Source organism: Chelmon rostratus, chromosome 1, assembly GCF_017976325.1.
Source record: "Chelmon rostratus isolate fCheRos1 chromosome 1, fCheRos1.pri, whole genome shotgun sequence".
Taxonomy (NCBI): domain Eukaryota; kingdom Metazoa; phylum Chordata; class Actinopteri; order Chaetodontiformes; family Chaetodontidae; genus Chelmon; species Chelmon rostratus.
The window spans coordinates 30823557-30850728 of NC_055658.1; the positions used below are offsets into that span (position 1 = coordinate 30823557).

Consider the following 27172-nt stretch of genomic DNA (forward strand, 5'->3'; position numbering starts at 1 on the left):
TTTCGTCACTAAATCCACTTCTGACATTTTTTGAGGCTGATCAACCGTCAATCAGGTTTTGTGAAACTTTACGCTTCCAAAGCGACAGAAATACGAGGACGAGCTCCAACTCGCGTTAATCTGCAGTGAAGTAAAGAGACAAAACGCTGGCGGATCCGGTTCCTTCTGATTGTCCGATAGATGCTACTCATCTCTCACCTAAATGTTCATCTTTTTGAAAATTGTGAAAATTCACATTTGTTATTTCTTCTTTTAGAGGCTAAGAGGATGCATCTGGCCTAGCAGACTGCAAAACACGCCCATTTAACAGTGTTTTACTGCTATGAAAACAGTACGAGTTACATGCTGCGTGTACTGCACACTGCACACGGTCAGCAGTATGCAGTACAGCCTCTTTCCCTGATCTTGTTGACCTCTCAGGTTTATCCTGAGACTCATTGTGGTGTCCCGACCCGCAGGCCGGGAACCGATGATCTCGGCCTTGCAGACAGCAGCGTTCCTTCCTCGCCGCCTCAGCGTGTGAGGATGATGTAATCCAGCGGGGGGCTGAACCCCACAGAGACGTCCAGACACAGAACAGTGTGAGCTTTGTTCTGACTCTGTTAAACCCCTTTTCAACAGCAGAGATCTGCAGGGGGAAAGCGCCGAGGCCTGCGGGGCCGGTATGAGCTGTTTGTCATGCAAAACAAGCAGGACAGAGACGGCAGTGATCGGTGGAGCAGTGATCGGTGGAGCAGCGGTTGGAGCGCGGACACCGTCGGGTCTTTGTGAAGCTGATAGTGTGCTGGAGGATGGAGCAGGCTGGGAGCTGGAGGACAATCCCTGCTGTGAGAAGCTGCTGAATGGATGCTGCAGTGACATCACCTCCTGGGTCACATGATCGGGGGGGAGAACAGAGGGAACAACAGGGTGGGGTACGGCTATCATGTTCAATACAAGTAAGGGTTTCATTCTGCTCCTCTTTTTCAATACTGAGGAATGCAGTGGTGGAACGTAACTAAGTACATTTACTCAAGGACAGTACTTCAGGACGACTTTGAGGTACTTTTACTTGTATTTAAATGTTATGCTACTTTATACATCTACTCCACTACAGGGAAATATTTTTTACATACTTTCTACTTCACTACATCTATCAAACAGCTGTAGTTACTAATTTACAGGGTAGAATTTTACACATGAAAACTATAATGAGCTTGTAAAATATAGTTTATCATGATAGTAAAACTTGATGAAACCACCGAGCAGCAGAAAAAACTGCTCTGCACCTCAACAAGTAAAAACATTAAGATGCTCTGCACAGGGTAACGCAGCAGTAATAATATCCAGTCATACAGAAATCATATTAATTTAAAAATATAACAGTGAGTGGGTCATTCTGCTGCCTGAGCCAGTTTATATTACTTCTTCTGTAACAAGATCTGTACTATAGCTTTTTGAAAATACTTTCCTGAAGTGAACTATGCGAATATTTCTTCCATCACTGGAGGAACAGAAACATAAATGTTTTACAAAAACCATTTCTTCATTAAACCAGAGATGGTAAAATGTTGTCTGACACGAGTAGATGTTCATGAACTTTGTTTAAACAGACTAAACATTCTGATTTTGATTTAATCATCAAACTATCAAAGAAAACGTGATCAATATTACAAATCAGCAACTGTTTGATACCAAACTTTAATATTTGTCAGTTTTCACACGTGTTGACCAGCATTTACAAGGCGTACAGTATTTTTATTTTGGGAGACATCTACTCTCATTTTGTCCTAATTAGCGAGTGAATTCTTCAGTTTTGGTCAAAAACGATGAGGTCACAGTGACCTTTGACCTCCACATGCTACCCAGTTCATCCTTCAAATGGACATTTTGTCAGATGTAATAAAATTCCTTCCAGGCGTTCCTGAGATATCCAGTCGATGAAAATGTGACAGACAGACGGACAGCCTGAAAACAAAGCTTCTATAATCTAAACTGTTATCAATGGGCCGAATTCAAGGTGATCTTTCACTGCAGCGACCTTCACTCAGTTCACCTCATCTACCTGGAAAGACCACGTGGATGACGGCCCACGAAGAACGTCTTCATCACCACCAACTTCTTCAACAGTTTGAGGAAAGTTCACCTGAAATGTTCTTTAACTTGATTATTTTATTGGTTTATTTTAAAGGACAGAAACCATAATACTAAACCAAACAACAAAGCAGACCCACATATGGAACTGACATTCCTATCGCTGGATTTTGTAACATTGTTGGAAGTATTACAGTATATTGTGCATGTTTCTAAAACCAAACTGAATCCACACAGGCGAGATTACTCCAGAACAACAGACAGAGAACAGTGCTGAGCCCTGGAGTCGTTCAGCTCAGTACAGTCGGCACAGACCGGAGGAAAACACACACTGTGGATCTAAACCCGAGCTCATCATCCAACAGGTCCAAGTCTCACACTCGAAACATGAGAGCGTTTCAGTTCACAAAGCATTCACAAGCTCGGCAGGGAGCGCGTTACTGGACTACACACGATTCATCCTCAGTGATTGAAAGGTGGGTCTTTAAAGGGTCAGTTCACCGGACGGACAGACAGACGCTGCTGGTATCGAGACATGGTCTGCTTTTATTCGTCTCTGAGATTTGGCCTCAGTCCTGATGCACAGAAAGTGAACTCAGTTTAATTTGGGAAGCTCACAGCTTTGGTCTTAGTCCAGTAAATTATAACCTGCACAGCCCCACAGATCAGGTGCACAGCAGCCACTGAGCATCATTCATGGAACGGATGGTCAGTCTCAGAACACAGCATCCAGTTTTTCTTAATAAATCCATGACTGAAAAGCTCCCTGAACGTCTGGTTTTTGCTCAGCTCCAGTGGTTTATTTCTCACCGTGCTGCACAGGTGTGCCAACAGGTGGATGGAGAAACATTTAGAGATTTTCATTCTGGTGTTAAGTAACTCTTCATGTACAGAGCAGAGAAGGAAGCTGCTCACACATCTGGATTATCCAGAGCGCCTGGCTGGTTCTGAAGAGACACATTACTGACTTTTTTTTCCTTTTAGAAATGAAGTTTAGATATTTTGAGCACAACAAATGCAGAGAGAAGATTATCAGTCAGACATCTCAAAACCGGAACAAACTAAAAAATAAATCCAGTGAAGCTAAGTGACAAAATGTTGGGGGTTTATTCGTAATCTGAGTGAATTGACCCTTTAAACAAACACCTGCTGCACAAAAAGCAAACAGTGCGACGAGCTGCACACACACAGGTGACAGCAGCTGTGTTTCACCTCTACAGTACAACACAATGTAACACGAATCCCACTGATTCAACACAGAATAGCACATCATCGTACTCGTCTGACTGCTTCTCAAGCATGTGTGCCCCCCCTCCCCCGATTCACACACATACACACCTGCTACATGACTGCTCGCCACTATAAAAGCACATTTAATGTAAAATGCCCCTCCTGTTTGTTCAGTGATAAAATGAGAGATCAGCTTTCAGACTCCACATCATGAGGTGATTTACAAAACATATACAACAGCTATGGTACAATTAAATATCTGATGCGGGTATCAAAAATACCAGACTTTGTTTTTTTTTTTCAAGATGCAATTTCAAAATAAATATTATTTTGATTTCCTCTATTGATTCCTACTGATTATATTAATCTTCAATGAGGCTTAAGGACTTTGGCAGTAAGCAGTGCACACGCGGTTTGACCTGCAGATTAAACACTTTATATTTAATGAAGATTCAGCTGCTGTCACTCAGCTTTTGTTTTGTTTTTTAAACCACAGATGCAGGTTTTAAACATGTAGTGCCACAGAAGCTCAGCACAGGACAGATGCCGGCGTATGATGAAGAGCAGGAGAGCTGCAGATTGGATTTTTTCTGTCTTGTACGTTGAGCCGTTTCCTGTGTTTCTCATTAACGAGTCAGTAAGTCTCTGTATCCTGTAACAAACGAAGAAAACAGGAAGCTTGTGCTTATTCGCGATGATAAAGCACCGCTGACGGATGATATGACACCTATTAATGTGAAGGCTACACTTCACCACTGCAGCTGTCCGAGGGTAAGAGCTGAAGGTAAGAAAGACGAGAGACGGACGTAACACGAACTAAAGCTCCATTAATCAGCATCTTTATGGTCACGGTGGATCAATGTTTTAGCTTCACATCACATTTCCTGTTTGGTTAAGACTCAACGCTCTCAGCAAACCCAGACGAATCCGCCGTCCACTAACTGGCAGACAGACAATGTCGTCTGTGGAACACCTAGCTGTTAAAATGCACATATTTTTGAGAGTGAGAGAGAATAATTGGACTTTTATTCGTCATGTGGACACAAACACGATCGGGAGGGATGAGTTTGTTCGGTCTCTTTAACAGCTTTTAGTTGGGAACAGGTCAGGGCTGTGGATCTCTGCCCCCTAGTGGCCAGAAACTGATCAATGCAGCTTTAAGGAAAGAGTTTGTGCAACAGCAACGCGACAGTAACAGAGAGCTGTAAGATTTAAACTTGACAATAAAGCTTCAGCTTACAACAAGTGGCTTCCCACATCTTTACAGATGGATGAACTGAACCAGCGGGCTGTCAGAGGAGGCTCACTGGTGGTTTTTAAAGGCAATGAACAGCATGTGGGGCATCGTCATGAGATTCTCCGACACAGAGCTCAGTGTGCGGATCAGCTGCCCATTCATCATTACTCGACACACAGTCATCAAGCTGGAGGAGATGGGAGGCCGGTCGGCTGTAGCTCAGTACAATGCCTCACTGCTCATGAGTGATGACGAGCGTGACACTTGTGAAGTTACAGAAGTAACCACAGCAGTCTCTGACAGATCTGAGGCCTGTTGCTGAGCAGGTCTCAGCGCCCTGCTGTACTACGGCTCTGCGACCTCTAGAGGCGTCTCAGGACGGGGGAGGCTTTCCAAACTGTCCCTCCACAACTCCATCGACTCCTGAGTGTCAAAGAACTCGTCAGGTCCCTCAGGGGACTGGGGCGTCTGGGAGCTGGAGCCCGCCTCGCTGCTGCTCTCTCTGAGCTCCAACAGCACGGGCAGAGAGCCTGGGAGGCAGTAACCTTCCATCCGACTCAGGCTGAGCTCAGCTAACGCAGAGCAGGGCGGTCTCAGGCCAGGATCTGAAACCGCATCGCTGGCAGCATCCACGGCTGCAGGAGGCACCTCAGGCCCTTCCTGTGAGCATTCAGGGTGATCGGGCTGGTGGCCAGTAACAGCACAGAGCTCGGCATCGTCCTCTGGTGAATTATTTGGGGTCAGAGGGACTTCGCCGGGGTTTGAAGCAGCAGGGCACGTTGGGTCGAGCACTTGTGAGCCGACGGCGGCCGCCGGCTGAGAGGAGATGTTTTGAGAGGAGTGAGTTTCCTCGCTGCTCTGAGGGGTGAGGGAGATCTTATCGCTGAAGCTGAAGCGTGGGGAAGTGTCGGCTGTAGTGGGAGAGGACGGTCCAGCGCTGGACACTGTGCTGGATGGACCGCTGCTGTCTGCAGGGACAGGAAATAAACCCACAGTACCAGTGTGAGAGGACGGAGACAGAACTGCGATTCATTTGGCTAAACATGAAAAAAATTAACAGTACAAAGACATAAAACTTCATTTGCAAAGTGCGTGTTGGTTCATTGGGTTCAGCAGAGCAGCAAGTCTGAAAAGATGACAGCCAGCAGCGACAGAGACCAAACTGTGACGCTGTAATAGACGACTTGTATTCCATAAATAATCCACAGACATCTGAAAGTGAGTCGAGGGAGGCTAACCTAGAAATGTCAAATCTCAGTGTGAACAAGGAGACGCTGCGATACTCACACCAAGGAGGTCTGTCAGAGCGAGATCTGAGAGAGATGGAGGATGAGAGGACTCTCTGAGGGATGTACGAGTCCACTAACGGCTGGTTGTGTGTGTCAAACATGGCTGACAGAGCTGTGGGGACAAAACAAGGGCCGCAGGTCAAGTTACGTGATAATGATTAGGATAATAATAACATGAACGTGCGTTTGTTTCTAACCTCTGGTAGTCCTCGTGTGCGGATCCCCTGCGCTCTCGCACACGCCGGCGAGGAACTCGTTGACCTGTTTCAGCGACAGCGAGTTGTGCAGCGTTTCCAGAGGGTAGATGGAGGGCACCATGGAGCAGCCTTCGAACCCTGCGGCAGAGGAGAGACACGACGCCCGCAGGCACATCAGGCCTCAGTTAGACCGGGCAGTCAGAAGAGGAGCAGGCAGAACCACTTCAGCTGTCACCCGACACCACCGCCCCAATGCCACCCCGTCGCTACACGTCAACAGGTGCTCTAAAATCCTGCTCCTGTTTCTGAACGGGTCCCAACCCCTGTGAACTCCTGCCAGCCTCTACGGATCATTTCCACGCAGGCAAGTTGCAAAAACCATGCTGGACGCCAAGACAACATGAAACCATATCGAACGGCAACGAGTCTACACATCTCTAACGTCTCGCTGTATTTGCAAAAGCAAGCACATCTCAAAAACATGACGACGGCCTTCCTGGTCAGTCGCGGCACACAGAAGCTGCAGCTCTAACAGCAGCACACACAGGTCAAAGCAGTCCGGACTGCAGCTCAGATCCACCACGTTACCAAAGGCACTTCATCCACTGTTAGTTCACAACCAAGCTGCGTCTCACCAGAGCCGCTCACAATCACAAAGCGCCGGACCGCAGTTCGTCTCCGCTGCCTGAAACCTCAGAGCTCACCTGCACACAGCGAGAGGACGCCGGAAGTACAGCAAACAAGCAGGAATCACATGCTGGTTAAGATCAGGTAGGAGAGCAACTGGCATTCAAGTCGAACTCAAACAGAGCAGCCGAGTCAAATGCAGAGTTGAATGTGATGTGGATTAACAGCAGCGCTTTCTGTATCTTTCTAAAAGATGGAGGTTCAGAGCTGGAAGAATAAAAACATCTTTAATCTTAAACAGAGACATCTTGATGCAAAGATGCAGCCATCTGTTTGTGTCATTTAGACATGTAAATATTCATACTACGATGTGAAATATGTTGATTTGTAAACAGTATGTGGAGGAATGTGCATGTTTCTATTTCACTTCTACTGCATACTGTGTGCCTGTTTAATATTGTCTGAACTCAAGCAGCAGTTTGTCTCAATAAAACTGTCTAAAATTAGCAAAGTTTCCTGATTTAGATCAGGAACAATCTGATCAAAGAAAAAGCAAACAAGACTAAGAATACGACCAAACGTCGGATGGTGACTTTCGACGCCTGACGGTTTGATATCTTCGGCTGCAGACGGATTTCAGTCTGCACTCAGACGTATTGAGGTCCGATGTCGAGCCCTCCGTGAGCCAGATGTTGGCCTTGTGATGGAAACATGAGGGGGTGATGGTGAAGGTCAACACTCATTTTCCTCGCAGCTTTTTGTGCGTTTGTTGTTTGTCATTTTGTGAACTAATAATCGTCCCCTTGTCTGCTGCTGCTGTGATGATTACATTTCCTGTCAAGATTAATAAAGGGTCATTTCTTTCCGCAGTGGGTGGTCTGAGTCTTCCACCAGCTGGAGTGACAGTGGAAATGAAATGGCGTGCCTTTGTTTTGTTCAGTAAAGCTAGTTTCTCTTGTGTTGGTATATTAGACAGGACTGCTTCTTGGAAATTCACAATGCACGAGGCACTAATGAGCTTGGCAGTATTGAGTTCGGGGAGTGTACTTGTGCAAAAGTGAGTGAGAGGAGAAAAGAAAGTAGGACAGAGCAGAACACAGAGTCTGGAATTAGAATCTGTGAAGTATTAAATGTTTCTGACTGTTTCTGACTCGCCCGTCAGTCTTCACACTGTCTGCCTTTTTCAACTGACATTTAAAAGCACACAGTTTTTGGTATTTTGTTGTTTTCAGACTTATGACTTCCCCTCAAAATGTCATGTTATTTTACTTTAAAAACAGATTTCAGCCATGGTTTGCTGTATTCAAAGAAATGTTGCTGCTTAGTTTAAAAGTGAAAACTGCAGAAATCAAAATGCTAAGAAATGAAGTGACGGCTTTCTCCAGTTCGGACAGAGAAAAAAAGTACTCAATTAATTGTTCCAAGTTATTTTTCAGCAAAACTGCCAAAAGCCTGCTGGTTCGGACGGCTCAAACGGGAACATTTACTGTTTTTTTAGTCTTCTATGAAAGTTAACTTTTGATCTTTGGGCTCTGAACTGTTGAAGATCGTCGATTTGGGCCTTTGGGCATTTTAAAGAGCAAACAATAGACTGATGGTGAAAGAAATGATTTGATAATGAATATGGTTGGTCGTTGCAGCCCTACTTTTCATGTAATGTTACACTTAAATTCCAAAAATACTGGACTTAGAAACTCTGAGGGTTTACAGACTGGAGAGAAGGAGGGGAGAACTACTGACACCACTGCAGAGGGGAAAGATATTAGTCCCAAAAATGGCCCAAAAATCCCAAACAGCTCACACCACTCCAGCTTGCAATCTGCATAACCACAGAAACAGGCAGGCATGCAGAAACATCAAGAGGCAAAGCATGAGAGTCAACCACAGAACAAGCACAGGCCCAACTAAACCGTGAGCAGTGGTTGAACAGGGTGTGAGGCTGGGGGTATGGAGGGCGGGGCCAGGGGCTGACCGTGGAGGTACTCTAGGGGGTCTTGGCCGGAGATGAGCCAGTTTCGGAAGAGGCGGAGGTGGTAGGAGCACTGGTGGAGGTGGTGGGCCAGCGCCCCGTCCAGAGAGAGGTGGCGGCCCAGGCTGAGGTCGGTGGAGAAACGCCTCAACAACTGGGCCACATGGTGCTCCTCCAAGGGCTCTGAGGAAGAAGAGGGAGAGCGAAGAAGGACAGAGCAGTGGAGGAGGAGGAGCAGTACAACAGACATGAAACGATAGGATATGAGCGAGGAGGAAGGAAGAGAGAGGACTGAAGTATGATACAGATGCTGAGAGGGGAAATGAGTTTGGAGAGAGAGGGGGGATAAAAAGAGAGGAAATAGGAGGGAGGAGAGGAGAGGAGAGGTGTAGTGTGTGGGTGAAGGTGGTGCTGTGAACGCAAGAGGCAGCCAACAGCTTATCCTGGCTGCCCGGCAGCCAAAGATCAGAAGAAGCAGCAAAACATATCAAGCAAGTCTCTGCCATAAAAACCATCGAGCGCTTCAGCAAGACTCAGAACAAGACAGGGAAAATAAAAACGTCATGTTGCTCCTCTGCAGAGGCTCAATTCACTTTCAAAATGTCAATAACATTGAAAATAACACTGATCCAATTCAGGAGACTCGACGAAGGAGCAAGTGACAGAAGACGTATTTCCAGGAGGAGGTAGCGTTCTGCGGCCACGTCTCCAGAGAAACACTGCAGGAGCTGCCGAGCACATCGACGCTGTGTCCACATGAACAAACAGCTGAAGCTCAAACAAAGCTGCAGCTGGACATTTGGTTCCAACACACTGCATCAGTGGGGGCCGCTGTACCTTTGGCAGTGCACCAGAGAGGTGGAGCCACTGCAATGGTGGATGTGTCATCTTGTGTTCCTGTGGTGAATGATAAATATCAGAGAAAACATAGTGTGTGGACGTTGCACTCAATGTGTTTGCATGGTGTTCTTTGCGTGGGGTAAATGGAGGGGGGTAAATTTTCACACGTCACTGCTTTGGTTGACACGTCGCCTCTTACAGAAAAGCCAGAAACACTCGGTGAATGTGCACGAACACAGTCACACCAGTTTACCGACCAAAAACACAGACAACTCTTTATAATCGTACAGAGCAATCCAGCTTCGCCATTCGAGCCAGAAACCATTAGATATGAGAAGATACACAAAATCCCGACTGACCAAAATTTGCCTGCTGAACGCCTTTAAACCGGTTCTGAGTGGAAGGACGAGAAAAGCAGCTGAGCTGTGGAGGTTCTTATTCTCTATGATTCCCCGCTGTCTGACCGTCACCACTCAAGCAAAGATCCAAAGTCAATAAAAGTGGAGACATTCAGCTGTCGCCACGAACAGCGTCATTACACTTCTTCATTAATAATTGAATATTTGCCCTTCTACAAGTCTCGAACACACTGGACACCCACTGAAAACATCCACAAGCATGTGTGTGCTCATGAATTCAAACAAAACTGACTGATGTTTCTGTTAGAACAGACACAGGAGATGGGATGGACAATGCTTTAACCCTTCCCCTGTATGCCAATAAGAGCTGATCCTGGTTCAGTCACTGAACCGCAATCATCCTTTGATCCACATCATACAGGCGGCTAACGGGTTAGCATCACTGAGGGAGAGTCATGAAGCCGAGGTCAGAGGAAGGGTTAAACATTCAGTGTGCTGTTGGTGGTATGAGCTCAGTTCACATCCTCTACAATGATGGCAACAGGTGTGTATTTTATGTAATTACTGTGTTCACATGCACACAAGCACACACCCGCCCACCCACACACATCTATCCACTGGGGAAAAAACTGAATTATTGGGTAATGGTGATCATTTCACAAACTGTATGCAGGATGTTAAACAGGGTTCCCACCCTTTACTCAGTATGGACTTCCTTCATTAGGCTCTCTGCTTTTTAAACATGAAACCATGAGGAGGGATGAAGCTTTAGAGTTTAAATAAAGGAACGATGAATCTGGTTGCTCATCCAGGCCTGAAGAGAGACACCCACGGTTCACTCGTTGTTTATGAATCTCTCTTTTCTGGAATAAAAAGGGGATCTGAACTGATTTTTCTAAGCTGGTTTATGAGTCAAAAGGAGCGTTTAATTAGCCTGTTGTCTAATGTCTTTGTGGCTCAGGAGAAGAATTTTAAGAGAAAGTCGCCGTTACAAACTATACGTATGTTTAACCAGTGAGAGAGGATCTAATGAGAAACTGCTGCTCAGGTCTGAACGTTCTTTTTCTCTTGCAAGTCCCCAAACTTCATGGAAGAGCAACACTAATCTAAAGTGTCCCTTGAACAAATCAGAGCTGATATTATAAAAATCTTTGACATTGACCTTCGGAAATGATTTTTCAACTGGCCCCGGAACAAAGCAGTCAGCTGACATCTGCTACGACTCTGGACAGAAGAAACACCCTGAAAGTGAAGCTGAGGACACAGACCGAAACGTTTTGGTCTCAGAGTGAAGCTGTTTTCATACTTTAAGTGTTGCCTGAGTTTTGACCGCTCAAGACTATTTCCCTCCGTGCACTGAAGTGAGAAATCCTGCAAACATGACAAGGAGACACAAAGCCCAGACAAGTTACTCCAGTAAGGACTCCTTAATTTACTTAATGCTTTGTCCACCGATTTATTTGAGTGTCCAATTCTGATTCCAATTCCGATCCAGTAGAAATCATCCTCACATATTCCACAAAAAAAAAATAGCGTCCATGGCGCTTCCACGATCCGGCTTTTTAACGATGACAAATTTACTGTTGTGACTACGCCTGGCAGTGATGAAACAAAACAATGATGATTAGTAAAGTAAGTCTGAAGTCTCAGTTTACTGCTCGTTGTTGAGTCAACTATAAACTAGCTAAGCTAAGCTAGTAAACTAAAATAAGATTAAAATGATGGCAGATTCAGCCTGGATGTACAATAGATATATTCCCATTTAATACTGTGGTGTATTAAAGAGATGTTAAGTAAATGTCTGTTGTATTGATTTGGTTAATTCTCCAATTTATCTGCAAAACACTAAACGAGGATGTGAGGGTCTGTCTGTTACCTTTAGCTTTAGTTTTAGCTGCTGAACACTTCCATGACAACATCACATGTGTGCTGTGTATGTCCGTGGAGAAATCCAGCCGGGACAATCAGAGTCTAAACCCTCAGAGAAAACAGGTTTCTCGTATACAAGACATTTCAGAAATGAAAATACTGCAGTAACCCAGCGACTTCAGTACATGTCGACACACTTTCTGATCCAGGTTTGTGTCGCCCCACAAACTGCAGGAAGCACAAAGGGAAGTCGACCGGTGCAAACTGGACTCAAGTGGAAATTAGGGAAGACACTTAATTTTAGGTGTGACGTGTATCTCAACAGGACAAACTGACTCCGATCACAATGTTAAATGTAGGTTTCACAGTGAATGTTTGTGAAATGTTGACTGTGGTTGGTACAAGAGGTAAGAAAAAGTTAATTAGAATGCTTTTCATCAGTCGGTCAGAGTCTGACATGACCAAATACCAGGTGCTAAAAGACAGTAAACTGGACATCATTCCCATTAATCCCTGCTGATATCTGATGCTTTTTTTTTTTTTTTTTACAGGTGTGATTAGTGTATTTTCTGCTACACTAAGAGGTCTTTCTGATATTTTGCTGACATTCCCTGTCTCCTAATTTCTTGATATTTCACAAATTCAGTGACCAGTGGGAACCCTGATTAGAAAGAGAATGTCAGGTAGTGTTAGAAAAGAGTCCAAAGCATATGGGTAAACAAAAAAAAAGAATTAAATCATTAGAAAAAAATAACGGAAACCTGGAATGCTGGAGGGCCATGTGGAAAAAACCCAAGGTCAAAAAACAAAAGTTTGAAGACATGCAAGACAAAGGGAGGTGAAGTGGAAAAATACTTGAAAGAAGCAGACGTACCATTAGTCGGATGCTTTGCAAACGACACAGAAAATCGTTTTACTGCCGGCATAGACAACAACTCTGAGGAAATAAAAAAAAAAAATTCACTAGTGTTACTTTGAGCCACAGTAACTTGTATATCATGTTTTTGTCATTTCCCTGATCTTTTCTGATGTGGACGCAAACAGTGGACAGATCATCTGACACCTACTGTATGAAAGAGAGGTTTAAGAATCAGAGCTATCTGTTCCAGAAGGTTCTGCTAAAACTGTCTGACGTTTGAAGTCTGAAGATGTCTGAAGATGGCTGTGGGGCAACACATGATGGAACATCTTCTGATGACAAAGTGAGATGAAATGTTTTAACTGAAGAAGTGAAGAGTACCCACCAAGAAATAGACACCTTCCAAAAACGAGCCCAATATTCACGTCTAATTCGTGCTTTCCTGCTTGAGCTCTAACCGTGACGACATAAACAACGATCCCGGCGAACGTTTAAATGCCGTTCAGCCTCTCTGTCATGTACTGAGACAACAATGAAATCTGTCAACTGGTGAACCTGACCGGGATTAAGATGCTTCGGCATGGAAAAAATAATTCAAAAAGACACTGACACTGCACTCACAGAGGAGCATGCACTGAAAGGGCACACTTTGTGCGTATTTGACTGCATCGACACTGGAATGCTTCCTTTGATTCTTGAAACTGAGGTGTAACAAGATGGATGACAAAGACCAACAGCAAGGCTACATGTGAGACAACCGGGAGGATGGCAGCTGAGAGACTGTAAGTCTGTTCAATACCACAGTGACACCTACTGGACGACATGACAACGGACATCAATGTCAGCTGCACGGTCGGAGCAAAGCATGATGGCCATGCTGCGTCATTGACTTCATACTGATTATGTTAGAAGAAGTTCTAAACAGAGTATTATTCAAAAAGTTATTTGAATAATATCTTCACATGGTGATGCCCTAGCTTTCTAACATCAACAGAGGGCCAACACATTCAGAAAAATGTGCAAAAATAGTGAATGATGAGAAGTTAAACTGAGTCACAGTGTATTACTGTGTATCATGTTTCTCTTGGGAGTGTCGTGTATGATTCCTGTGTCAGCAGCCTGCTGGTGTTGGCTCTATAACCAAGTTTATCTTCAGTGTGTAGATTTTACAGTAATCGTGGGAAAATCTGACACTGAACTGACTGTTAGGACGTCACTGCAGCCATGGACCATGCAAAAAAACAAAAACAAAAAAAACATGGAAAGATCATGATGTCTGAGAATGGGGGGCAGTTAGCGGAGACGTACTGATGATCAGTCGCTTCATACATGCAATAGTTCTAAAAAAATGAAATAAAATCACACTGTGTGCTGCTCAGGATGAAGCTTTCAGTAACATCTAAAACTAACAAACTCTCAAAACGCTCGTTAACATCTAAAGATGACAAGTGTGATCTCTGCACACTCAACAGTGCAGCTGACAGAAGTACACAATCATAGACAGAAGTTTATGTACAAGAAAATGACTCCACAAGTGCATATTGACTGTACTCTGCGATAGTTAACTACATCTGGACACTGAATTTGGTGAGGCCGTTGTTATGTGTGCTTCTCTCAGCCACATGTGCCACATTTGCTGTTGTCGTCTTCACACGTATTCTAAACATCTAAAGTCTCGTCGTGTTAACTGGGCCTGAGGCAGCATGTATACAAACTGCTGAAAAGAAATACACCGATTTTACTCAAAGTGGTGAGGAGAAAAGAAAAAAGATGGAAAAATCCAGTGGGTTTGGTGGCTACAATGAATATGGAGTCTAAAAATACAGAAATTACTGAAAACATAACTATAAAATACATGTATGAGCATACATACAGTATCTGCTCCTTCTTTTCTCATTCTGTAATCCTCTGAATAAGCTCTACTGCTGCTATTTTGTATTATCTATTTGTACTACCACTACTGTAAACAATACTAAACCTTCCTACAGTACACATTTCTGCCCAGTTTCCCCACAGGGTGTCGCTCAGGATGTCAAACTAACAGTGTTGTAGTATCAGAGGGAAAGTGTAAGACACTGATCTGCTGTCGCCCTGTGCAGGTTAGTGAAGGAGCGCCGTCTCAAGCACGTACCGTCTTTGTAGGACAGACTGCCAGTGGAGAATTTTTTGCGATGTGCACGTGCGTAGTCCTGCAGGTTAGGGGCGCTAGAGGACCCACCTAGGACAGTGGTGCTGAAGAGCCCGGCGCACTGAGAGCCTGCGAGGGGGGCGGGGGGGTTAGTTACTACTACATATCATGCTGTTACTCAAACAACTATTCAGAGAGAGACAGAGAAAGAGAGAAAACTAGACAGAAAAACAGACAGGCAGACAGACACGATGGCCCAGAAGTGACCATGCACCTTGTACCAACATCTCCCCCCATCACCTTGCGAGAGGCTGGAAGAAGAGTTATCAGTTCAGCAGCTATGTCAGAGTACGTGGCTAAAAGGAAAAATCCACCCTGAAATCCTGTCACTGCTTTTCTTACCAGTTTGTGACACATTCAAGTGCGATTTTGTTTCAACATTAGTGTGTTCAAACAGAGAGAACAAAAGAGTAGCACTGAAAGAAAAAATAGAGTCAAAAGAAATCATTTCTTCCTGTGTGACTGTCGAATGACAGCTGTAAGAGGAAGTGGTCGCTCTTTAATTATGGAGGACTGTTTGTCGCTGGTCTCTAAGACAGCAGGAACTGCACCAGTCTGTATGTGTTTGCTTGATATAAGTCAACACATCCCATGAGAGTGAAGAGGAAAAATTAACCACCAAACAACAAAATCGACACAACTTGGGGTGGATTTTTCTTTTAACGGCCACTACGTCAGAGCTAAACGGCTGCAGAGCAGTCATTGTTTCAGGATTATGCTGAAGGGAGAGAGTGGCTCACTGTGATGGAAAGAGGTTAATGTGTATGGAGCTACATAAAGGCGTGTGAACGTGCCTCTGGGACACATTTTTGATGATTTTCATCCCATTTACTTCACATGAATGGAAAAATCTCACCTAATTTCCTGATGCAAAACAACTGTACGCTGATACCAAACATTAACAGTGCTGGAATCAAACACACTTCAAAAGGAGAATCTCCATGCAAAATAAATTTTATTCCAGGAGGAGGATCATCTCTGTCCTGGAATCTGGACTAGTTTTAAACGCTGGCGCTGCCTTTGAATTCCAAATGACAGTCACAAAACTGGAGGACTGTTGGATGCATTTATGAAGAATGACTTAGAGCCCAAAACAGGTATAAAATGCAGCCACCAGTTTCTCATGAGTCAGTCCTTTGTATTTGGGAGTAGTTTTCTTCACAAACAAGCGACTGTGTTAACAAACACATGTACTGTATACGACATGTACATCTCCATCAGGAGAAACAAGCTGCATGCATTTCCACACACAGCCTTCAGAATCAAGTATTTCCATTAACGATAATGTCCTCCCAGAACAAAAGTCATCTAATGAAACCTGTGCTGCCCGTCCCTCCCACTCTGAGCAATGTCACACCAGTTGCCATGGAGACGGGGCATTATGACACCTACCTAATCCACTTTGTTTCATCTCAGGAGACTGACGTGAGCAGAGCGAGAAGAGGCGATAACTGCCTACTTTGGAGGATGATGTCTCTGACAGAACCTGGTGGAAAACACACACACATGCACACACACACGCACGCACACACACACAAAGACAGACAGACAGTGGTAGCTTGAGTCTACTTGATATTGTGCAACTGTCTGGCTGCTAGTTTGCAGAGTGAAATATGACCTTTGGCAAGAGGAGAGGTCGAAACCACAGCAGAGCTCTGGGTCGATAAAACACACTCATTATATAAGTAACTAAAAAAGATACACCACCTCTGTGGAGGCTCAACAGACTAGTGATTTGATTTTTGACAGCGTTTGGACAAAACCGTAACCGTATAAGCAGGCGTATTAATCACCTCCATGGATCCAGTCTTATGATTTCGGATGAGTGGGGACCTCCTCTGAATGGTGATTGGCTCAGACAGCGGCACGGCTCGGTCGGTCTCATCTCGTGAGAGGTCCTCCAGGCTGCCGGGGTCCGTCTGTTTCTGTCCGTTCTGAGTGAGAAGAAGAAGAAGAGAGAATACACATGCTGCTCCCTGCGAGAAGAAAAGCACAGCGGAAATGTTACGATGTGATTCTACCTGCCGCGCTACCTCTGCAGACGCGGGCCTGAAGCCGAAGCCGGTTGGCGCGTTCTCCTCCTCCTCGACGCCTTTGACACCAGGGCTGAAGTGAAGCTCTACGTGGAAACGTTCCTCTGAGGAGAGGTCCTGTAGGGAGAACAATCAGGACTATGACACTCCATCTCCAATATGAAGCTGAATGATACATTTTCTAATATTTTACCTTGAAAAATGCTAAAACTGTTCTCTCAACTGTTAGATTTTGCATGAACGCCAGCAGCCATACAAGATATAAAAAAAACTCTAAAGCGGCAAAATTTTGAGTTATATCAGAAACATTCAGATCCAAGAATAAGTCTGGAAGACTTAGACGACATCCTCTGGTACTTTCAGTTTTCAGTAATTGGTGATGGGCGCACGTTGGTCAGTATAATTAACATATTGGGGCCCAATATTAATAGTTAAATATACTGTATGTGGCAAGTGCTTCAAAATCCCAGATTATCTCTATAGAGGAGACCTGTTGAGCAAGAACTGAGGTTATATTATGTGCTGTAGTTTCATTTGTTCTTTCTTTTCATTAATAAAAGCTTTGATTTACACACAGAGGAACCAGTGGAACACACCAACACTACCTTATTGTTGTCCTCGTACAGCATGATGACAATCTGAGTCATGTAGTTGAGTTCAGAGACAGCACTGAGGTAATCCATGGCACGCTTCCACTGCTGGTCCTTCTCCTCCTGTTGGGGGGGACGGACACGGACACAGACACACACACACAGAAAACCTCAGTTTCACCTTTTACCCCCACCTGACAAACACTCAAAGTTCTGCAGGATTGATGTTTGGCTTACATCCAGCAAACCTCCATAGCGGAAAATGCTGAGCAGGGAGTGGACGTGACTCTCACTGGTGAAATATAAACGCGTCCTGACATGGCGCCCAGGAGACATCACACCACGAGAGTACCTGCAAACAAGACTTCAATGTTCCAGATGCACCAGAATAGTCTCGACAGCCAGTCCAAACACTTTGCATCATGTCTGCCCATTAAAACAGCCTCATATTCAATTAAATTTACTCCTGGGACTCACAGAGGGTGCAGCTTGTTGACAGACTCGTCCTCATGTGTCCTCTGCAGGTCAAGCTGGATCTTTCTGACCAGTGGGAGGCAGTAAGCATATGCTATGTCCAATTTCTCAACTTTATTTATGCCATATTCCTGCAAAAACACAAAAAATATGCTAAAAATGCAGCAGAACCTGTGAATTGGTAATAATTCTGACAACTTTTGAGGGTCAATTTCTTCACTTTCTTCTTCACTTCTTCACTTCCAGGCGTTTCACTGTGAATACATATTATTTTCATTTTTTCATGATTATTAGATTTTTGTCTGCGCTTTGCTTTTTCCTTATAAACATAAAGGACGAACTAACAGCAACAAACTCACTTCGAAGTCATAAGTAAAAGTTCTTTATGGAGATTTGTGCAGCGTTAAAGTTAATTAATTTATAAATCTAATAATAATGCTTTCCCACTGGTTCTCTGAGCTTTTCTCATCAGAAAACAGAAAACCTGGAACTATCCTGAAACACAGAAAGCTCAAGCAGAAGCAGTTTCACTGCAGGAGTCCAGACGTATCCCCCGCCTCTCTACTCTCTCCTTCTGTCTCTCACCTGGGGGATGACGATGTCAGCCAAAGCTCGAGACAGTCTGAACAGCTCCAGCGTGTCCTCCAGGCCCAGAGTGGCATTGTGGATGACATCGTACTTCACGCAGTCGTAAATGTCCGGGATTTTACTGATGTCGTAGCGGCCGTTCTTCATGCGGAAATCCCTCTCGAGTTTGGACCAGCGCTGCAGCATCAGCTCCAGAGTCTCACTGTGGTACAGCTGCAGGTCTGGTCAGGGGTGAGAAGAGTCATTCGAGATTTCCACTGCGTGAATTACTGATAAATAAGACAGAAATTAGTATCACGATATTGGTTCTACAAAGATTGTGCTGCGTTTCTCAGATGTCACTTTTGAATATTTGAGAGCCACAAATAAAAAGCAACAAAGTGTCTCCGTGTCTGCAGATCTCTGATGGTGAAGAAGAAAACGTCCTTTTAATTTCTGGGTCATCAAACTTTGTCATTGCAATGAAAATGAAATAGAAAGCTGAAAGTCATGAGATTATTCTAAAGCTTACAGAGGATTTTGCTCACCAGCTGACTTGGGGTCCTCCATCCTTTTGCGGATCTGGGAGGTGAGGCTCTGAATGAGGGCGTAGACCCGGTCACATGTGGCCACCGGGTTCTGGACTATCTTCATTGAATTCACCAAAGAGGCGCTACAGGTCGGTGCCAGCTGTCACACACACAGAGACACACACAAAGAAAAAGTACTGTTATTACAAAACCAGTTGCACAGAACAAATGAATACTGACAAATTTCACAATACAAAGACCTGAAGAGCCTGAGGTTGCTAAACTGCACAAATTAGTGTGACTTTGTCATTTGATTTAACAGAAGATGAAGAAATATAATTAATCTGCAAACAGTTAGCTCAAAAAATACAATCCTTTCTGCTTTCATTACCACAGTTTAGTAATCCTCTGAATGATCAAAGGAGATGCGGCCACAGACTGTTAGGTACCAGGGTTAAAAGGTCACCCCCTTGTCGCTACATATCAACCTCTCAGTCTAACAGTTACTGTGGGAAACATTTGTAAAAAAATTAATTTAATTTGTAGGTTAAGTAGAAACTTGTGAATATGTGACTATTTTGAAGCTACAGTTTGTGAGGAGTAGCTACAGTGGCACGATGTTAAACATGCATACAGACATTGTTATTGATATTTATATTTATATTGTGATACAAATTTCTGTCTTATTCATCAGTAATTCATGCAGCGGAGCTGATGCTGCAGCGCTGGTGTGTGTGTGTATATACATATTCACATATACACACCTATACCAAATATATTTGAATAGTCTATTAAGCTCATATGCTCTGGTTCAGTACTGTTCTTGTCGTCCCAGGTGAACTTTACCACTTCTGACAGAAGCAAGTCTCAATCCACGGCTTCCCTCAATCTACAGAATGACCCCTTAGTTGTACTTCTGTACATTATTCTGTAATAATGTACAGAATACATGTAATAATCTGTAAATGATTGTTCTGGTAGTGTAGCTGATGTAAAATACTGCAGCCAGACTCAAAGGTCAAAGTGTTTCTCAGTGTTTTCCTCCTGACAGTGCTCTCACCCTGTCGAAGTCTTCGTCGGTGAAGTCCCTGTCCTTCTGCAGGATCTCGTGCAGTCGGGCTTTGACGCGGTGCTGGCAGCTGCTCAGAGAGTCGCTGTCGTTGTCCAGCAGCCCATTCATGTTGGCGCTTTTCACCATCTGCACCAGGATGGGTGTCAGCTCACCCTCCAGAGCCAGCAAACCCTGCTCACACAGACGCACAGACAAAATGAAGCGGGAATCTGCCATCTGTTTTGGATGCAAAGTAATAAGTGTCAACAGTGTGGTGCACTTTGACCCTTTGATTAATCAATTAATTACAACTTGCATGAGCTGAAATGACTGATCCTACTGCCACTGACAGTCGTTTCTACACTATAAAAGTATGCTGTATCAAGCACAGTTTACCATTTAACATGGCAACAGTTGAGTTTCACAGTTATTACAGATGAACAGCTGACAGTACTGGAACTCGCTCAGTAGTTCTTTAGTAAAGCTAAAGAAGCTGTTGTCTGAAAGGCAGGTACTAACTCTTGACTTTTCTGTCATTTGAGATTCTGCAGGTGGCGCTCTTTCCTTTCTATTCAGCTTGTTTTAACTACACAGTGTCTTCTATGACCAGATTCACACAGCGGTAGACTTTTGTAAAGATTAACCGGCAGTAAATGAAAAAGTAACTGCTTATTGATGCTTCTAACAAAGCTTAACGCTTTCAACTGGCCACAGGTTGACTCAATGAGGACACTGAGCAACAGAAAGACATTTCTATCTTGTGTGGAGCTCCTAGAATATGAGAACATTGCAAACCTTAGCGAAGGCTGCAGCAGTCATCTGGACCCTGCCTTCATCAGACGCATATATCTTCAGGTCATGTCTGTAGGTGCTGTGTAGCCGCAGTAACCCACAGCCTGGAAAGCCAGCATAGTCTCCTACAGAAACACAGAGCCAACAACAGCAACGGTGATTACACAGACACAGACCCTGCTGGTATAAAATGTCACTGTAAACTTAAACTGTAAAATAGCTTGTTTGGCAGCTTTATCTGGACGAATAACCATTTCTGTGTGGAACAAACAAGTTTGTGATAAGATGTCACCACTTTGGTGTTACCTGACTCCGATCTCATCTGTAATTGACCTCTATCGTGTTGGCATAGCTACCTAAACTCTCTGCACCCCAGCAGACAATCTGTGACCCATCTGCAACTGGACTAAATTTATATAGCACCAAATCACAACTGATGTCTTCTCAGGACACTTTCCATATAGAACTGGTACAGACCAAACTCTTTGTCTACAGAGACCCAATAATTCCTTTATGAGCAAGCACAAAATTATCCTGTGAGTGTTGTGCCTGTGCCTTGCTTTAATGAAGAGAGTCACTTTCCCTGTCAAGGTTTTCTTTGTTTGTATCACTGGCCGTACATCACATGTTCTCTTGTAAAGAGCCTCAACAATCTTTATGTCTTATAGAACATTTTAGCTTTCAAATGCTCGTTCCAATAAATCCATCCATGCCTTTGCTTTAAATCCCTTTTTTATACAGCAAGAGTTCAATTCTGTGACTGCCGTATTTTATTTCCTGTGGCAGAGTTGATTGATGCAGAGATGATGCAGTGGTTTGCATATGAAGCCTTTTCTGTGCTAAAGATCATTGTTACTAATGCTTTAACCAACACTGATCACAGATATGTGACGTTTATTTTCCATTGCCAGGTGGGTAATAATACTGATATGATCCTGGAAGGGCTGATAGCAGCGAAGATTTTTTTTTTATAACAGTTAGAGCAAAGAAATTCAACATGACTTTTTCACAGTGGTAAAACTCAGCTGACTTTCTCACCTTGTCCTCCAGGGTACATACAGCGAAAGGCCCTTCCCAGCTCCTCAGCCTGTACTCTGCCAGCAGGAGTCAGCTCTCCTCCCCACTTCAGCACCAGCAGCAGAGACGGACCCTCCTTACGTGTGTCTTAAAAACGAATCCAGAGCAGCTAAATATCACTTCAAGATTGTTTGGGGTTTTTTTTTGCCAGCTTGAGCTCGGCTATTTTGAATAGAAGTTAAAAATCTCCTAACATCTTCCTACCTTCTTCCTCACTTGAGGTTTTGGGCTGCCCATGGGGCAGGTAAGTTAGTTGCACTTTTCTGTTGATCCCCGAGAAGTGGCCATACCTTCATTAGCAAGAAAATGACACAAATCTGGATTCAATAAAAGCTATTTATGGATGCACGTTCTGTATATGGTGGTATACCTTCTTCCAACTCTGATCACAAATTGGGGGGTCGCCAACATCAATGTGTTGACTAATGTAGAAACAGGACCAGGATATGTATTTCCATGCTAGCAATCCCTTGTCAAAGTACAACAATCTGTCATTCTCAGCTGTGAAGATAAATATCTGGAGAGTTTTTAAGATGCACGGCTTGTTTTAATTAACTCTGTGTACAGGACATACACTGCAGTCGTAACAGCACAGCAAATGCTCTTGGAGTTGTGTTGCAGATGCTGACCTTGTAAAAAATTGTTATTAGCACGAGAGAAAGTCAAAGACAACGTTGGGAAACACTGTCCAAACCATTTTCAGGATATTCAACAGGAAATTGAGCTTCAGGAAATGAGGCTATGCATATAAACAAATAATTTTACAGCAGAATACATCTGAGTTGTTGTTGTTAAGGTTCAAGGCTTGTAGTGTGGATTAAAAATCTGTGAATCCTTCTGGCAGTCTATCATGGTTTAACACAATTTGCTGAAATGACCTAGAACTGAATTAAATGACTGAGATCAGGGACTGGTGGTTAATGACCCAGTTTACTTGTAACTCACATTTCCAGAACAGTCTTCAGCTGCTCCAGTTTGGACTTCTTCTCTTCTATCTCACAGTCGTTGTGCTGTCCTAGTTCTGCCAACAGCTGCCGTGTGATGTCCAGCACCTCCTGTTGAGGTTCAGAGAAACAAGCTCTCAGAGATCACACTCCGGCTGGGAGATGCAGTATGTGAGTTATGGGGTTAGATGGTAAAACCGACATAACTGTGTATTTGTCTGACTTATTGTTACCTGCAGTTGTTTTGGCTTCTTCAGCTTTAATTTCCCCGTTTTGTAACCTCCATATTTTTCAAATAGATCAAAGAACCTGGATGAATCAAAGACAAGCTGCAATTGAATCCAAAGTCTTTAACTGATCGTTGCAGTAAAGAAGACGGCAGTAACAGAGAAAACCTACATGGGGTTGCGAACTTCCATCTTCATCTTCTGTTTGGGTGTTCGGTCTCCATGTCGGATCACAGCGATGACACAGCGGAGCTCCATCCTGAAGAGTGTACGAGAGAGTTAACATCAACTGTGACATCCCATAAAAGGACTCCGCTTCCATCAATCAAAACCTCACAACTGTGTGGAACATTTACAAATCTGCTGGGTGACCTGCTGTGAGAGGACAATCAGAAAAAGACACATAGGATGGGAGCATATTACTATTACTCTTAGACAAACTAGAAAACTCTTTCTGTTGGTTTGTAAGAATTTATGTTAATTATTTTCATTTCAGACTCAAGTTCCAGAGGCTGTAACATGCCCAGCAGTCATACTGGCAATCATCTCGCTTTAGAGGACGTCAACAGATTCAGTTTACAGGTTACAGGCACTTCAACCCGTGAACTGTATGTGACCGTGAGATCTAAAATAAAATGGCACTTTCCTAAAAAACAAACAAAAAAATGTGGACACGAAGTGATTGAACACAGTTGAGAATATTTATGCCTGCAGTGCTAAATCACATTAAGTAATGTTGAGTCCACTTACACTGCTTATTGTTACTGAATTGGTTTACAGTGACCGGGACTATCCACGTACAGCTGGTGTGCTCATTTAGGTCAAATGTGATAATATTCATTACCATAACTTATTTTGAAGTATACTGAACACACCTCCACTGCAAACAAACTGCTAAACTGTTCTGTTGACTCACATGGTCCCTGACGTAGTGGGAACAATGGGGATGTCCTCTGCCTCAGTAGGGATGGACCAAGGAATCTGAAACTGAGGAGCCAGTTCACGCATCACGATGTTCCTGAAGGGACACAAACTCAATCAACAGACCTGAAGAAGAAATCAACCAAAGCAAACTCAGGAGAAAACGGTCCAGTGGACGAGGAAGGACAAAAAACAAACACGGTACCCGAGGATCTTGGCACAGTCGTCATAGTACTTCATCGAGTTCTTCACGAAACTGAAACCGTTGACGTCACACACATAAGAGTGTCCATTGGCTCGGAGAAGATCGAAGCCACATACAGTTTGCTGCGGTGAGAGGAGAGCAGGACACGTGTCTTTTATTTATGTCCATATGCAACAGTATCAGTAGTGCACCCCCCCCGATGAAGCTACAAGGAAACTGGGACAAAAGAGACTTTATCAAGACTGTGCTTACCTTAAACGCGAGGCAGACCTTACGGGCCACCAGTTTCTCCATGGCTGAGAGCATGACGGGGTAGCGGACCTCCTTCCCCTCGCTGTCTCTCTCCACCTTCCCGTCCAGAGCGGGGGACTTCCGAGCCTCAGCGTGAGCATAGTCCGGCCCCACGGTGTACACCTGAGGTCACGTGAAAGACCCACAATCACAGATCATTCTTTCAATACGTGACACTAATTTTATTATTGTTCCACAGCACAAAAATGAGTAGTGAGGTGAAAGTGTATTCACCCTGTTCTCCATTACCATGACTCACCAGATCTAATCCACAACGTTACTTTACACAGAAACACAGGACTCCAAAATAACAACCATATCAGATTATACTAAGACCACAAGTACGATTTATTTCAACTTTGTTTTTAAGCAGTTTTGCTTAGTGGACTGCTCTTAAAAACTACCATACCAATGAGCCTCGGGCCCCGTCGCCATGGAGATGAGGCCAGTCAGAGGTGTGTATCAGAGCAGTAACACATTCAGTAGACTTCATCTGTGCAGCTAAGAACAGAACATGCTGCCACAGTGGCTGAACTCATTCAACATCGACCTTGAAATCAGAAGTGAATTGAGCTTTTTTTTTTTTTTTCAGTTTTCTCAAGACTGAAATCTTGAGCTTCCACTCGCCTTTAAAACTGTATCAACCAAAACTTTAAGCTCTGTTTGTACAGCGACTGATACAATCTACTTCTTATCAAGGAACCAGATATTTGAACGTTCATGCTGATCGAAAGGGGAAAGTAAATGTGATTTATATTTCCAGAATCAGGGCTCCTGAAATAACTCCTCTCACCTTTTACATCTTATATCTTAATATCAGTATTAAGTCTCATACTCCATTTCAGTAGTGTCCATACTCTACCTTCACATCGGTGCCATCTGTTGGCATGAACTCTTCATAGATGTAAGAGCCCGTCTTCCTCACGCTGCTCTCTGGTGAGTACACACTGCTCCGGCTCCCGATCTAATCAAATCACACAATGAGTGAAGAATGTTATGATTCTGTCTGGTACAGCTGCTCCACTGTGCACTCTGTGTAGTCTGTGTATCATCCATCAAACCTGAGTTAAAGGCTGCAGCTCCATGTTTGACTGGAGCGTGCCTGATTTATGATAACGCTCTTTCTCTGGCAGGGCAACAGACTCGTGTATAGTAACAAGAGAAGCTATTAAGTTGTGCAGGTCAACGCCTGGTGTGTTCTCGTCTGTTCGGCTGATTAACAGTCTCCATTAACACTGAACAGATTAAAGGAGGGAGTACACTGGAAATGTCAAGACCAGCCACGGGCCGGTAACACTTGCTGTTACTTCAGGCACACAAGTGCACTCTGAAAGATAAAGAGGACTTGAGTCTAAAGGCAAGTTCAGATCAAAGCCTAACGAGTCAAAACCCTGAATGAGGGTATAAAAGATTTTGACGACATTAACTGGTGTTGACCGGACAGTTTTAGGATGTTACAGGATGTAATTCTGGGAATTTTTGTAAATAGTTGCCATAACGGCCAAAGTCAAGGGACCTTTCTGAAGAGTCGCTGGCTGCCACCACCAGCAGAGGTGGGGTAGTAGATGTAGACGTTATGGTCCTCCGCGCAGACGGGCTTCTCCACAAAAGGCTTCTGGAATATCTCTCCGTTCACCTCCACATGGTCCTCTCCTTCCACCAGGTTACACTCTGAGACACACACACACACACAGCAAATGTTTCTGCGTGCCAGGAAGCCCCGTTCATTACCTCTTTTAATATACACAGATGACACTTGACCCCCCCGAGTGTTTACTCTTGAGCCCTGTGAAGCAGCTCTGCACTCTCAATCATGTGATGTTCATCGTTCCTGTAGAACATCTGATGGCTCATCAGTCCAGGGACTGTCTCTACGTTACTGTGACAGACATCATATCACAGCGCTGAAGTATGGTACACTTGCAACTGCTTCACATTTGATACTATATTTATCCACAAGCTGAAATAAAACCAATGCAGTCTGAAATGAAGGGCCTCAGGATGCTGCATGAACAGAGGCCCTGAGGCTGTTTTTCTTAGAGCTTCAGGAGGAACAAAAAGCTTTAAACCAAAGCTGGAGTGAATATCAGCAGCTTTCTAATGTGCTGTCCCTCGTGATGTTAATAAGATATATGAATAAGCAACATATCAAATATTACTGAGCCAGCAGACTGACCATCTGGTTTATCTGGGTCACGGTTCAGCACAGCATAGCGCGGCAGATCTATCCCCTCCTCCTGCAGGATGCGATACACCTCTCTCCTGTTAGAAGATACATACAGAAACTGTGGTTGTTGTATTACCAAACCTCACATAATTCAACCAATACTGCACATATACAGTTAGGTACACAGAAGTACCTGTCCTGTATGTAGTACTGCATGTTCAGGTCATTGATGAGCAGAGGGTTTCTCAGTTTGGCGTAGCTCACTGCTTTATCCAGCGGGAATCCTGGTTCACATGCAGAGAAATGAATGATGTGATGTCAACAACAGAAGAAAAACAAGTTCGCAGCCATAACTACTCAGACACTGCTAGAAAAACACACTTGAGACACTGTGACACTGGATTATAAGACAGGCTCTCTGTTTAGAGTGTAAATGGATGGGCAGTTGATAAGAAGCCCATGTGATCACACGGACCGTACAGACAGCATGGAACGTGATCGTGTGTGTAGACTTACTTGATTTTGTATGATGCAGTTTTTAAATGTACAACTACTGATATCACCAC

General features: G+C 44.0%; 1 protein-coding gene across 6 annotated transcripts in view; it reads right to left on the bottom strand.

Moving 5' to 3' along the window:
* Window positions 1-3570: 3570 nt before the first annotated feature.
* The window catches only part of ppip5k1a (diphosphoinositol pentakisphosphate kinase 1a), a 29668-nt gene continuing 6066 nt past the window's right edge, over window positions 3571-27172 (bottom strand). Inside the window, exons 4-32 of one of the 6 annotated variants that reach the window (XM_041943395.1) lie at window positions 26800-26890; window positions 26616-26701; window positions 25956-26110; window positions 25302-25403; window positions 24401-24562; window positions 24149-24270; window positions 23939-24040; window positions 23195-23281; window positions 23029-23104; window positions 22797-22906; window positions 22056-22141; window positions 21813-21938; window positions 20778-20899; window positions 19992-20174; window positions 18950-19091; window positions 18420-18643; window positions 17838-17965; window positions 17598-17712; window positions 17376-17483; window positions 16759-16887; window positions 16531-16671; window positions 16130-16223; window positions 14681-14806; window positions 12565-12627; window positions 9460-9519; window positions 8626-8805; window positions 6027-6164; window positions 5828-5941; window positions 3571-5508 (exon numbers count right to left, since the gene is read on the bottom strand). In XM_041943395.1, the coding sequence (XP_041799329.1) occupies window positions 4886-5508; window positions 5828-5941; window positions 6027-6164; window positions 8626-8805; window positions 9460-9519; window positions 12565-12627; window positions 14681-14806; window positions 16130-16223; window positions 16531-16671; window positions 16759-16887; window positions 17376-17483; window positions 17598-17712; window positions 17838-17965; window positions 18420-18643; window positions 18950-19091; window positions 19992-20174; window positions 20778-20899; window positions 21813-21938; window positions 22056-22141; window positions 22797-22906; window positions 23029-23104; window positions 23195-23281; window positions 23939-24040; window positions 24149-24270; window positions 24401-24562; window positions 25302-25403; window positions 25956-26110; window positions 26616-26701; window positions 26800-26890 (3995 nt within the window). In that variant the 3' untranslated portion in view covers window positions 3571-4885. The remainder of the gene's footprint in view (window positions 5509-5827; window positions 5942-6026; window positions 6165-8625; window positions 8806-9459; window positions 9520-12564; window positions 12628-14680; window positions 14807-16129; window positions 16224-16530; window positions 16672-16758; window positions 16888-17375; window positions 17484-17597; window positions 17713-17837; window positions 17966-18419; window positions 18644-18949; window positions 19092-19991; window positions 20175-20777; window positions 20900-21812; window positions 21939-22055; window positions 22142-22796; window positions 22907-23028; window positions 23105-23194; window positions 23282-23938; window positions 24041-24148; window positions 24271-24400; window positions 24563-25301; window positions 25404-25955; window positions 26111-26615; window positions 26702-26799; window positions 26891-27172) is intronic. The other 5 variants (XM_041943362.1, XM_041943354.1, XM_041943370.1 and 2 more) reach the window with 5 other exon arrangements.